Source organism: Marmota flaviventris, chromosome 13 (assembly GCF_047511675.1).
Source record: "Marmota flaviventris isolate mMarFla1 chromosome 13, mMarFla1.hap1, whole genome shotgun sequence".
NCBI classification, from domain to species: Eukaryota; Metazoa; Chordata; class Mammalia; order Rodentia; family Sciuridae; genus Marmota; species Marmota flaviventris.
In genome coordinates this window covers 83,756,480-83,769,537 of record NC_092510.1, presented here as the reverse complement: position 1 = coordinate 83,769,537, position 13,058 = coordinate 83,756,480, and the positions used below count along the sequence as shown (strand labels likewise).

At 37.8% G+C, this 13,058-nt stretch overlaps 1 protein-coding gene and 1 non-coding gene across 2 annotated transcripts in view; both read right to left on the bottom strand.

Annotated features, from left to right (window-relative positions):
* Window positions 1-212: 212 nt before the first annotated feature.
* On the bottom strand, window positions 213-285 carry Trnaa-ugc (transfer RNA alanine (anticodon UGC)). The gene has a single exon. It is a non-coding gene; the product is annotated as a tRNA-Ala (tRNA).
* Window positions 286-8,295: 8,010 nt separating this feature from the next.
* Window positions 8,296-13,058, bottom strand: part of Kiaa1958 (KIAA1958 ortholog) — a 139,645-nt gene continuing 134,882 nt past the window's right edge. The window contains exon 5 of the mRNA XM_027943035.2: window positions 8,296-9,489. Coding sequence (XP_027798836.1) covers window positions 8,683-9,489 — 807 coding nt within the window. The 3' untranslated portion in view covers window positions 8,296-8,682. The remainder of the gene's footprint in view (window positions 9,490-13,058) is intronic.

The window sequence follows — 13,058 nt, the reverse complement described above, 5'->3', positions numbered from 1 at the left end:
ACGGGGGATTAAAACCAGGGCCTTCTGCATGAAGCACTATACCATGAGCTATATCCCCAGCCCTTAATATTTGAATTTCGTAAAATTTCAAGTACAGCTAAGAAAAGCACCTCACTGCCCTGGTTAGCTACCTACATTTAAAATTGAACTTTTCTTGTATTTGCATTCTGAAAAAAGCTTCCTTTTTCCTAATTGCTTTTATTTATTTATTTAGGTGGTGCTGGGGATTGAACCCAGGGCATTTTGCATGCAAGACAAGCACTCTACCAACTGAGCTACATCCCCAGCCCCTCCGGATTGCTGTTTAAAGGACATATATCCTGCATTTGTTTAATTCTGTACTTGTTGTTAGTTCTCTGTTAGCTTTCCCTTGCTATGACAAAATATCTGAGAAAACCAGCTTAGAGGAGGAAATATCTATTTTTGCTCACAGTCTCAGTTCATGGTCTGCTGGCTCCATTGCTTGTAACCCTGTGGCCAGCGCAGAATCATAATGGTGGAACCAGGGCCTGGAGGAGTAAGGCTGCTCACCTCCTGGCAGCCAGGATGCAGACAGAGCTTCACGGTCACACCCACAGGGAACCTACTTCTAACAGGGCCTACCTCCTGAAATTTCCGCCATATCCCAGTAGTGCCAACTGGAGACCAAGCCTTCAACCCATAAGCCTTTAGGGGATATTCCAGATCCAAACTCAACAAGTTCTGAGTTTGAGGCAAGTGTAACAGCACATGGGATGGAGTCAACCATCTCACATCTAGACTCTCAGACCCCAGGACAGAGGTAGGGACTTCTGGACTCGACTCACTTGGAAGCAGCAGACACAATATTATTTCACAGTAAGAGCGTTCCCCACCCCCTTTCTTTTTTTTTAAATTGGTCACAGGGAAAATTGAGAAAAAAAGGCATATCTGAATTTTCTATTTATAATGTAATTATGCATAATTTCAGTCATAAAAATGAAGAAATAATGCTGTACTATTGAAACTATTTTTAGGTACATCTTGTATTAATCTAATTCATTCATGTGAGGATTGGGGCACTTTTAGATATGTTGCTTCCAGCAGTATTTTCCATTTAAAGGCACACTTGCCCTTCTTCTAGGGGGTAGTGACCTGATGTTTAACTCCGGAGTCCCTTGAGATTATGATACTAAGAGAATATTGTTTTTTGGGTTTTTTTTCCAAACCAGGCTTTGTAGGTTGCAGTATCATTCATTATCTTTATATGAATAGTACATGATGCAATTTTTTTCCCCTCAAAATTGTTTCCTGGCATTCGGTGCTACTGAGAAGTCTGATTCCAGATGCCCTGGTTTTCTTATAAGCAACCTGTTGCTCTTTCTCTTTGATGCCAGAAGAATTTTTCACTTTCTGTGGGAGTTTAACATTTTTGCCAAGAAGACCTTAATTACTGATCTCTTTTTCACGTTTTTGGGGGTGGAGGGAGGCTGAAAGTGCAGTGAGTCTTTTCCATCTTTTGGGGGGGTACTAGAGACTGAACTCAGGGGCACTCAGCCACTGAGCCACATCCCCAGCACTGTTTTGTATTTTATCTAGAGACAGGGCCTCACTGAGTTGCTTAGCACCTCACTTTTGCTGAGGCTGGGTTTGAACTCACATCCTACTGCCTCAGCCTCCCAAGCTGCTGGGATTACAGGTACACACCACTGCTCCATTTTAGTTCTTTTACCTTTTTCTCATAACTCGTTCTCATGTAAAAACTTACTATTGTTGCATAGAAGCAAATCTTGTTTTCAGTTAGGACAAAGAGAATCCTAACATTTTCTTGCTCCCTCATTTCAGCATTCAATTTTCAAGAATGTTCTGGAAGCTGCTCATTTTCTTTGGTTCTGTCACTTTTTTTTTTGTCCTGGGCATTGATCCCAAGAGTGCTTTCCCACTGAGCCACATTCCCAGTCCTGTGTATTTTTAAATTTTGACACAGGGTCTTGTTAAATTGCTGAGGCTGGCCTCAAACTATAGTCCTCGTGCCTCAGTGTCCTGAGTCACTCGAATTATGGGCATGTGCCAGTGCACTTGGCTGTCTTACTTTTTTATATGCCTCATTTCACCTTTTTAAACTCACTGCTAATCTTTATATGTGGTTCTTTCTTCACAGACTCTGCCCACTTGTCAACTCCCTTTTTCAGTCAAATCCCAGGTTGATGGTAAGGTAAGGTGAGTCCATATTTCTAGGTCCAATTTCCCATTTACCACTTTCCCAATGAAATAGCCTTCTTGTCCTTTCTATTGTCTGGGTTTTTTTGTTTTGTTTTTTAATCTCCAAGCCAATGTTATATATGAAAAATCAAAATACTTGCATGCTGTGCTACCCAGGCTTTTACTGTTTAGGCCTTCACCTGATGGGCTTTATTCTCAGAATATACTGTGTCTTCTAGTCCCTCTCTGCTTTCTGCTCATGTTTTAGCCCTAGGATTTGGAGTCCAGGGCTGAATGAAGAGGAGATGTGTTGGGAAAAGGAAGAGGGTAGGATCTATGGGATCTAGAACCTCCTCTTCATGGTGTAGCACTGGGTATGAGGTTCAGAGACTGAATAAGGAGATAGATATGGTGGGGAAAGAGGTCAAACACTATATAGCTTTCAGATTTTCAACTTCGCTATGACCTGGAAGGTTTTACCACAGTCCCCCTCTGTATGCCTCATAAATTGTACCAGCTACTTCTAGATGGTCAAGTTGAGATTTGTTCTTCATATGTGTCTTCATGTCTTCTGACATGGTGAGAGCAGCTCACTGATGTCATTATGCCAGATGCAATTCTACTAATTAATTTTTTAAAATCCCAGTCTTCTCAGCTATGATATGAAAGAAAGAGTTCTGGACCAGTTTTCTAGTCCTGAACCTACTACTTAAGGTCTGGCTTGACTTGGATGGGCTCTTTCTATCTCTGGGCTTTAATTTCCTTATGGGTAAAATGAAGGAATTTGGCTAGATGACCTTAAAGTCACCTGTAACATGTTGTCTTTTAAGTCTCAAAATAAAAAATAAATATGACTTGATAAATATTAGAAAATAAATGACTAAATAAGTATATTTTGCTCTAAGAGTGCTTTAGTCTAAACACTATATAAATCCTGACACAAAAATTAAAAAGCAAAAGTAAAACACCTGAGCAAGTAATTGTGATACAGATTAGGAATTTCTTTACATTTTAAGCAGTGGTTCCCATGTCAAAAACAGGTGCAGTTTATAAACTAACTGTTAATAAAGCAAATGGCCTAAACATCTACCCTTTAAGGTGATAACAGTAAATATAAATTATATAATGGGTAAGGACAGAAGGTTCTTGGTAGGCACAAGTGTTATATTCATTCATTGAAAACCATTAGGCTTTTCGGGAATTATTAAATGGTACGAAGTGACGAATGAATTAGTAAGATAGGATAGATAAACTGTTAACACAGTAAGGCTTGAGGAGGGGGATATTTCCCAAACAAATGAAAACTTTTTTTAAAAAGTTAAATGGACCTCTATGGGCTTAAAGTAGGCAGCTTTTTCTTATAGACTGAGTTTTGGATTTGGAGTCAGAAGATCTGCCTTTAAATTTAAGTTCTTCAACTTGCTAGCTCTGTACTGCTGTGGGAAGTTTAACTTTTCTGAGTCCTTGTTTCTTAATAAGCAAAATGGAATAATTAAATGCACTTTGCAGAACTATTATGAAAATATGAGGCAGCTGTGAGAAAACCCTTAGCACAGTGATAGATCTGAAACTTCTAGAAGCTTTTTTTCAGAATTACTGATTTTAATACCCATTAGTGTATAATAATGAAGTTAAATAAATGCCATTTCTCAATTTAAAACAGTGACAAAAACATAGAAAAAAATTATATTGTCTATATTTTTAAAAATCTAGATTTTCTGGCATTGTCTAGACAAGAGCCAAATAACAATTTCATTTTTTTGTGCAGATATTTCTGTGAAATAGCAATGTTGCTTAGTTCACTAAATAGCCATGTTTTAACTGATTGATGCAGTTTCTGGATTCTTCTAGAAGCTTTTTAAAAAAAAAATATTAATTTTTTTTTAGGTGTAGATGGACACAACACAATGCCTTTATTTTTATGTGGTACTGAGGATCGAACCCGGTCCCGCCCGTGCTAGGCAAGCGCTGTACCGCTGAGCCACAATCCCAGCCCTAGAAGCTTTTAATAAATCAGTAGACGTAACAATAAGCACAGTTAAGTGCAAATTAATCAACCAGTTATACTGACTATAAAATATTTAGAAGCTTGTTCTCCTCTCAATGGGGGAGGGGTTATCAAATCACTATTAATAATAATGAACTACTATGCACCCACAGATTATCCAACAAGTTTTTGGTCATATTTCCTGAAATGGTTAGTTTCCATATTTGCTGCATTAGATCATTAATAAAATGCTTTAATTTAACAATCTGATTCTGATCAACAATGAAACATGGGGAATGTCTTTGCATTCTTGGACTATAAACAAAACTAGAAGTACATGATCATAATACCAGGCAAAGCTTGCTCCAAGGATGGGAGCCTTCCTCAAAGGGGAGTTCTGGGAAATCTGGTGACATCAGATATAGAATCTTCCAGGTATGTTAGTTTAATCATCATTCCTCGTGGCTTGCTCTCAGAAAGAGAGTGGAGTGTAGGTCACCAATCCACCTGCCTCATCTTTTAATTGATTCATTTTCATGGGAAAATACAACAAAGATCTTTACCTACAAACACTGACTAAATAACTGAATATTTTAGCACACAGCATTAAAAATTCACCCCAAAGTAAAAACTATTTATACAACTTTGAAACTTTGAATACATTCTATTTGGAGCTTTTAACTTCTAAATGTGTATGGGCTGCAACTTGAAGGGCATTTAGAGAAAAGGAAGTAACTCTTTTTCAAAATCTTCACTGTTTACATTCACTGATACCTTAAGTTAACTGCTTACTAGCTCAAAATTATTTAGCAATCCATATCTCATGAAAGCAACAAAGTGTTGCATATTTGATAAGGATAAATTTTTAAATGCTGTTTATTAAGTAATAACAATGTGGCTAGTATTAACCTAAACTGAGAAAATTAATCAACATTCTGCTTCTTAGAGGGTAACATTGTTCACTGTGGAGATGATTCATTCCACTGATCGCACTTCAGAGCTAAGGACAGTGACACCAGAATTTGCCTAAATGAAGCAGTCAAGCAGCTCCCAGTAATCTTTCAACTTCATCAAGAAGCTTCAGTTTCTACATAAATAATACTTCATTTAGATTATGTTAATCACTGTGTCTATGAACATGCTTGATGCTTTCAATAAGAACTGAATTAAAATAAAAATGAGAATAACAGAGTTTCACATTTCTTCAAACACCATTTATCAGTTAGGGCAGACTAATGAATACAATCCAAGGAAAGCTGGACAATGCCACATGACCAAGGAGACCATTTTTTTTTTTTTTCCACAGCTTTGGTTAGATTACTTCCATAATATTCCTTTTTTTTTTTTTTTTTTTTTGCAAACACACAAAACAATGGAAAAACTTTTCATAAAGCCTCTTAAGGCATCTCTGTTCTTCCTTGTTTTTGCTTATATGTGAGGTATCAGGGCTTGGTTGTGTGGAGGTAGAATTCATGGGCATAAATGCATTAACTTGACCAGATTACTGGGTTTGATTTCCTCTTCCAAGTTTAGCAGTTTAAGAAAGAAAGAATCTCCATAATGAAAGAAGTAAGTGGCCTAATGCAGATGAGCTGGAAAATATTAATTATTGTAAAAAGTTGTAACTAAAAAAGTGACACTGCATGCTTATGATGTCTGTGTTGAATTCTTCATGTTTAATCAGATCTTACCCATCAAGTGACACCCTATCATCTCTACCAATCTATGCTCCTAGCAGGAAGGCCTACTGCATTCTGGGAATGTGGTACCCAGAGCTCCTTTTGGAGCAGACACAGAAGGTGCCACAGGTGTAGGCTCTCCCTAAGTCTCCACAGGTCCTCTCCTACCGTACCTCCATTCCCCACGCAGGGACAGAGGCAATTTGTATCTAGGCACACTTGCAAGTTCTTGACATTTATTCCAGCTGGAGGGTACAAAAACCCCAAAGTGGAGAAAATGTCTTAACCTCCCACTCCTCTTGGAATCTTTCTTTCTGCCTAGGTCAAGAGCAGAAAATCAAGGTATTCAGGGGGAATGGTAGAGAGCCAACTGGAAAGACAGTCAAACTGCCTCAGCTGAACAGCTAAAATAAGCTCTCCTAGCCCCTGAAGGTCCCCTGAGGACAGGCATGGACATATGCATGGATAGGTGCTTTGCCAAGTTAGCAGGCTTGCCAGGCTTTACCACATGCAAATCTGAAGCGTGTATACACACACACACACACACAAATACACAACAGGGAAAGTACCTCGAACAGTGGGTGGCACCTGGTAGCAACAGGTGGATGTGCTTTCTTCCTCACACCCACTCCCCAGGGAGACAGGTGATGCTGAGACAGGCCTTTCAATCCATCAGCTGTCACTGAAGATCTGCCCTCCTGACTTTTTATTATAATCCTTCACTTCAGAACTCTGGGGATTTTTAATACATCAAATAAGTGATAGACAGCATATCTGAGGAAGAGATGGTTATTGAGCTGACAGACAGCTACAAACAGGACAATTACAACTGCTGGCTCAGTTATTGCTACTTTTGGAAATGTTAAAATCTGAAAAGATCCCAGTGATTCCTAATGGCAATTTCTTCTTGAATCTATTTGAAATAAAAATGGAGGCTTTATTTAATTGGGCTGCAGGCTCTGCCGAAATTTCACATAGGTTAAACTTCAGTTTAAATGCAAAACTGACAAGAAAATGACCATTTGCTTTCCACCAACAAAATATCCTTTGGGTGTTTAGCAAATGAAAGGAAACCATTCCTAATGTTTTGTGTCTATTTCTTCTTAATTAAAACTCTAAAATCACTATAAGAAACCACGACAGAACAGTATGTAATATCAAGTTTTAACAGTGATTATTAACTATTACCTGTTATTTATATACAGATGAAGATACACCAAAACTAATCTCAGGAAAGATAAACTAGTAAACAAATTATAAATGTGCACTAATTACAAAGGGAACAACTTTAGACCTTAAGGCAGCATTGGTTGAGTCTTCTCTGGTAAAGTATCACATATTTTAATGACCAATGAATGATTTTAAAAACAATTAAAATAAATACTAAGATAATGCTTTAAAAAGAAATAGGATTTTAAGACTCCTACAAAATGAATTTGTGTTGGAATTTTAATTTGGAATTAGAAAGCATACACAGGAACATAAAGGTATAAAGTTAGAGCAGTCTTTACTTGAATACAAATAAAGATACCTAGAACTTAATATTATTATCAATTAGCACTCTTTGGGTTCCTTTTTCAATTCTAGTTGCATTCAGAATAATTGTTAGAAATTTCTGATATTTAAATAATATGTAGTCAGGCTGAATTGGACCTGAGTGAAATGGTTTCAAACTGCATTAATAACCTATCATTATGCTCTGATTTTACCACTACATCTTTTCTGTTGGGTTTGCTTACCTTGTAGGTTTCTTAAATTATAGTGTCGCGAGCATTGGTGCCAACCTAAAATGATGACATTGTGGCTGAAAAAGTCATACTTGGATAAAAAATATCTCAAACCTCTTAGTAAACACATTTGGGGATTTGTTTCCTTTGCAGCTTGTTTTGTTGAATTTTCCTAGGTGGGCCTGAATGTTACTGTTAGTTGTTTACAAATCCAGTGCTATATGCTGACAGAACAACTGTATGATAAGAAGAAGGGGTTAAAAAACACTAAATATGTTCACACAAAAAAACACTCTCATGTAGTGCTGAGAACTAAGACATAGGCACTTCTGCGTCAGGAGGTTTTCACATTTTGATCACAGGTGGCTTTTCTAAGTCATTTTCTTTCACTACTAGAAATTCCCTCAAGGTATGAACCATCTAGTTCACTGAAAACCTTGTTCTTACAAACACCCTTTTGGTGCATTAATCTTCTTTTCATAAAATTGTCTACCTTGACAGCAGAGATCGATCCTTTCACCACATAGAGCAGCCCCCGCCTCCCTGGCAGGCACTCTAGAGTTTTCTCTAGCAAGGCTGCCTGCTTTACACAACCAAGTTATCCACCAACAAAATATAAAGGAGTGTCAGGAGCAATTTTTCTCTAATGTGTCTGTCTCTCTCTTTCTAATTCCTTACTGTGAGTGTAATTCAACAAAGTGTATAGTCTTCCTAACAATCTAAAGCTACTGGGCTACTGGGATTTTTTTTTTAATAACTATTTAATCAGTATCCTTTTTTTTTCTTTTTCTCTTTTTTTCCAGAAAACCTGTGCTAAAAAGGCACTAGATAATATGAATTTCCTCATTCTCATATATAGCAATTATACACTGTGTTTTACAATTTAACAAAGGTAACACACATTTGGATAACACATCCAAATTATTCAGATTTTTATCTACTTTCATTCAAAAGAAAACTCCAAGTCAGAGGACTAGCAGGCCACACTGATGGAGACCAGTCTAAGCCTGGAGTTACACAGGGTCAGCAGCTGCCTCCTTAGAGCTCTGGGTTGCTGCTGACTCTGGCTTGGCCACCTGGGGGAGCTCTCACCTACAAGGGGGCGTAGGGCAGTGGCCGGGACCCAGGCTCACTGGCAGCAGCTGTGGGAGCCAAGTTTCCTGGAGACCTGAGTAAATGAGACGAAGGTGAAGTTCTCACAGTTTTCCAGCTTGACTTTCTTGGCTAAGTTTGGGACAATTCCTCGAAGAGAACGCAGTCCCATCCTCTGCTCCTCATACCACACACTGCCCATGTCTGTGGCTTCCTTCCTGGCAGTAAGGTAGAAGGGGGACTTGGCCTCCATTTGGGTGGGCGGCCGGTGGATGTACATGTACTTGTAGAGGAGGCAGTAAGGGCACTGCTTGTGTCCTCTGGAATGTTCATGGTAGATCTTCCCATGACACACTCTAGTGGATCCACTCCGACTCTCCCGCTTGACACTGTCTGTCCGGGCAAAGTAGGGCTGGTTTTGTGGGTCTTTGAGCAGCTCTATGTCACCGTACATCAGATCTGCATGCTCCTGCAGCGTCCGCATGTTCAGGTACTGGCTGTTGTACTTGACCACAGTGGACAGGAGAGTGATGGGGCTGTCGTCCCCCAGACACCCTGCCTGCCACATCTCCTCCTCATCAGAAAGGGAGAAGTAGACAATATTTCGAGAGCGGGCACCCGACATCCCCGCCTTACTCAGCACCCACAGCTTCTCCTTGAGCTTCTTGGTAGAAGAGCTGAAGGTGCTGCTGGTGATGGAAAAGCCCACACCTGCATTCTTCAGGATGCGGTCCAGGCCCCGGCGAATGGCATGGAGTGAGGTAGCCAGGAAGTCTGAGCCATCACTCTTCTTGACAGTGACGTAAAAGTTCTCCAGCAGCTCATTCAACTTCACTGCAGGGATCTCAAATGAGACAAACACTGAGGTTACTCACGGAGGACACCCAAACAGCCGGACCCTTCCTCCCTTCTAATCCTCAGTGGGAGCTCTACTATGCCCAGGACACACTGTGGCCACTAGAGGGCTGACCCTAAGCATGACATGGTAGAAAGAACAGTGAATTTCAAGTTAGAAGATCGGAGTTCCATATCTGGCTCTCTAATCTCTTTGAACCTCAGTGTTTCCATCTGCAGAATAGGGCAAAACAACGGAGACCACCACAAAGGACTGCAGTAATGCTTAAAGTAACGGACCATGAAAAGGTTTGTAAATAGTAATAAACATACACATACACACCTATGTCTGCAAGTACATACATACATATAAACCATTGTTATTATCGGCCTTTAGGAACTTTTTCTATTCCTAAAAGGTACTTTTAGCTCTTTGCTGCAAATCATTTTCTTCCTTCCCCTTTACTAAAACTTAGTCATTTTTTCTGAGGGATTCCTGAACTAAAGCTCCAAATCACTCCAGCATTAACTTCCTTGATATCTACGCACATACTTGGTTATGCTGTGTGCGCAGAAATGCAGTGCTGTCGGGAAGACAACTGACATGGCCATTTTGGGTCACAAGTTAATGCTCCTTGATTTTCCACTCCTTGATTTATCTGAATAGGAACTGAAATATCTCTTGCTTAATACTCCACAGGGTCTCAATATCAATAGTGTTAAAAGATAGGAAAATCATAATGGCTATAGTGATAGAGTGGGCTTCTTATTTTAGTACTGTGGGGAGAGAAGAAAGCTTGTCTAGCAAGAAAGCTTTATTTTCAAGAGGGAACTATATAAAGAAAAAAAGAAACCTTGTTTATCATCAGGTCAGACTGAAACATACATTCCTTGGGACAAAAAAACTCCAAACAAGGGCTGGGGTTGTGGCTCAGTGGTAGAGCGCTTGCCTAACGTGGGCGAGGCACTGGGTTTGATCCTCAGTACCACATAAAAAAACAAAACAAAACAAAAAAAAATAAATAAATAAATGTTAAATTCTTTAGGGAAAAAAAAAGTCCAAACAGAAAATTTTTAATGAGTAAAATTGTACAGAGTTAACATTTTTCTAATAGCCCTTGTGTCTGGGTCAAAGAGAAAATAAAAGGTGAATTATGCATTAAAAATGAACCCAACTAGGGCTGAGGTTGTGGCTCACTGGCAGAGCGCTTGCCTAGCACGTGTGGGGCACCGGGTTCAATTCTCAGCACCATGTATCAATAAATAAAATAAAGGTTCATTGACAACTAAAAAAAGAATCTTTAAAAAAAAAAAGGCTTTAGTTTAAAAAAAATGAACTCAACTAAAGATATTACATGTCAAAATGTATGATATTATTAAATATACTCCAGTAACATCATGATTTTGAATGACTTTCTTAGAAAACCTTATTCTCAATGAGCAAATTCATTATTTAGTTCCAAGAACTAGAAAAAGTAAACCAAATTAAAAAATAGTAGAGTAAGCCAACATAAATAAAAATAACTTAATTAAGTAGGAAAGATAAAATTAGGATAGGTTAAAAAAAAGAAAAAAAAATGTCATCTTTGAAAAAAATATTTTTATAAAGTTGCCAAACTTCTAGCAGAAAAACCAAAGGCCGAACGCTCTCTCTGATATGCGGATACTAATACATAATAAGCAGGGGAGGGAAGAATAGAAGCTCGTTGGATTAGACAAAGGAGAATAAAGGGAAGGGAGGGGAATGGAAATAGGAAAGACAGTAGAATGAACAGGATATAACTTTCCTATATTCATATATGAATACACGATCAGTAAAATGCCACATCATGTACAACCACAAGAATGGGAAGTCATACTCTGAGAATGTGTAATATGTCAAATTCATTCTACTACCATGTTTATCTAAAAAGAACAACAACAACAACAAAAAAACAACTTCTAGCATAGACAGGGGAAAAGAAGCAGAAAGGAAGTATACATTTAAGCAATATTAGGAAAGAGACTATGGAATGAATAAAGTAAAGAATATGAAAGAATATCACATATTTCTTAATTTGAAAAATCTACATAATCCAAACAATTTTCTAGCAAAATATGGATTACAAAATTCATACGATTCAATCAGAGGTAAAAGATCTAAATAACTCCAAAAAAGAGAAGGGACTGAAATGATTTTGAAAAATGTATGCTACTCCGAAAGAGATGACTTTATGGAGTCTTTTCTTTTGTCTTTATTTAATATTTTATTGTTATTTTTGTGGTGCTGGTGATTGAACCCAGAGTCTTGCATGTGCTTACTTCCTACTCTACAACTGAGCTTACTCCCAAGTCCTTTGAATTTAAAAAGTTTTGGGGCACATGAAAAAGATGTGTTCTTCATTTTGTTTCTAACTCAAATTCGATCTATAGTATATACAAAAAACAAAAACAAACAAAGCATATGAATATAAATGTAAAATTTCCTAAGTAAAATACTGCAACTCTCATTTTGCATATTAACATGTCAAATATAATGTGCGTACACTGGTACCATACAAAGTGAGGAATGGCTGATATGCACAAGTTCCAGGTAATATGGCATCTTATAACAAGGACTGACTGTATTATCAAGTCACAGTCAAGACCATAGCATGGATGGGCTGGGATTGTGGTTCAGTGGTGGAGTGCTTGCCTAGCATGTATGAGGCACTGGGTTCGATTCTCAGCACTGCACATAAATAAATGAATAAAATAAAGGTCCATCAACAACTAAAAAAAAAGAAAGAAAGAAATATATATGAATGACTACAGCATGGAAATACTCATCAAAACAGAAGGGAATGATTAAAGTGTAAGGATGATTTAATGTTAAAATATTTTAATAGAATCGACATTCATACATTATGAAGAAAGGTAACATGAACTTGATATTGAAAATTTATTTGAACAAATGTGATATCCATTTCATATTTAAAAAAATAAATTGAGATTAGAAGGGAAAAAACCCTCTTATTATAATGAAGAGTAATTTACAGACAAGAACTATAAAAATCATACCCACAATGAAAACATTAAAATCTTTCTCAGAAAGTTACAGGCAGGATGAGCTAGGTGCAATAGTGCATGACTATAATGCCAGCAATTCAGGAAAGTGAGGCAGGAAAATTGCAAGTTCAAAGGCTGGACACTTAGCTCATTGGTTAAGTGTCCCAATTTAAAAAAAAAAGAAAAAATAATAGAGGTAGGATAAGCATACTGAATATTGAATATTATTGTTCTTATACAACACATTCCTGGAAGTTCCAGGCAACCAGGTAAGACAAGAAAAATAAATATCTATGTCTACCTACCTACCTAACCCTGCCTTCTCTCTTATACACACACACACACACACACACACACACACACACACAGTATACAGGAAGGGAAAATGACAAAATATAATTATTTTCTGATAATCTGTTAGTCTAGGAAACTCAGATTCAGTTCAACAGCTATTGGAAAGAGTAGGGCAACTGTATACAAAATAAAAGAATAGTTTTCTTATATACTATCAATAATCAGTTAAAAATACTTTCCTAATGACCATTATACTCA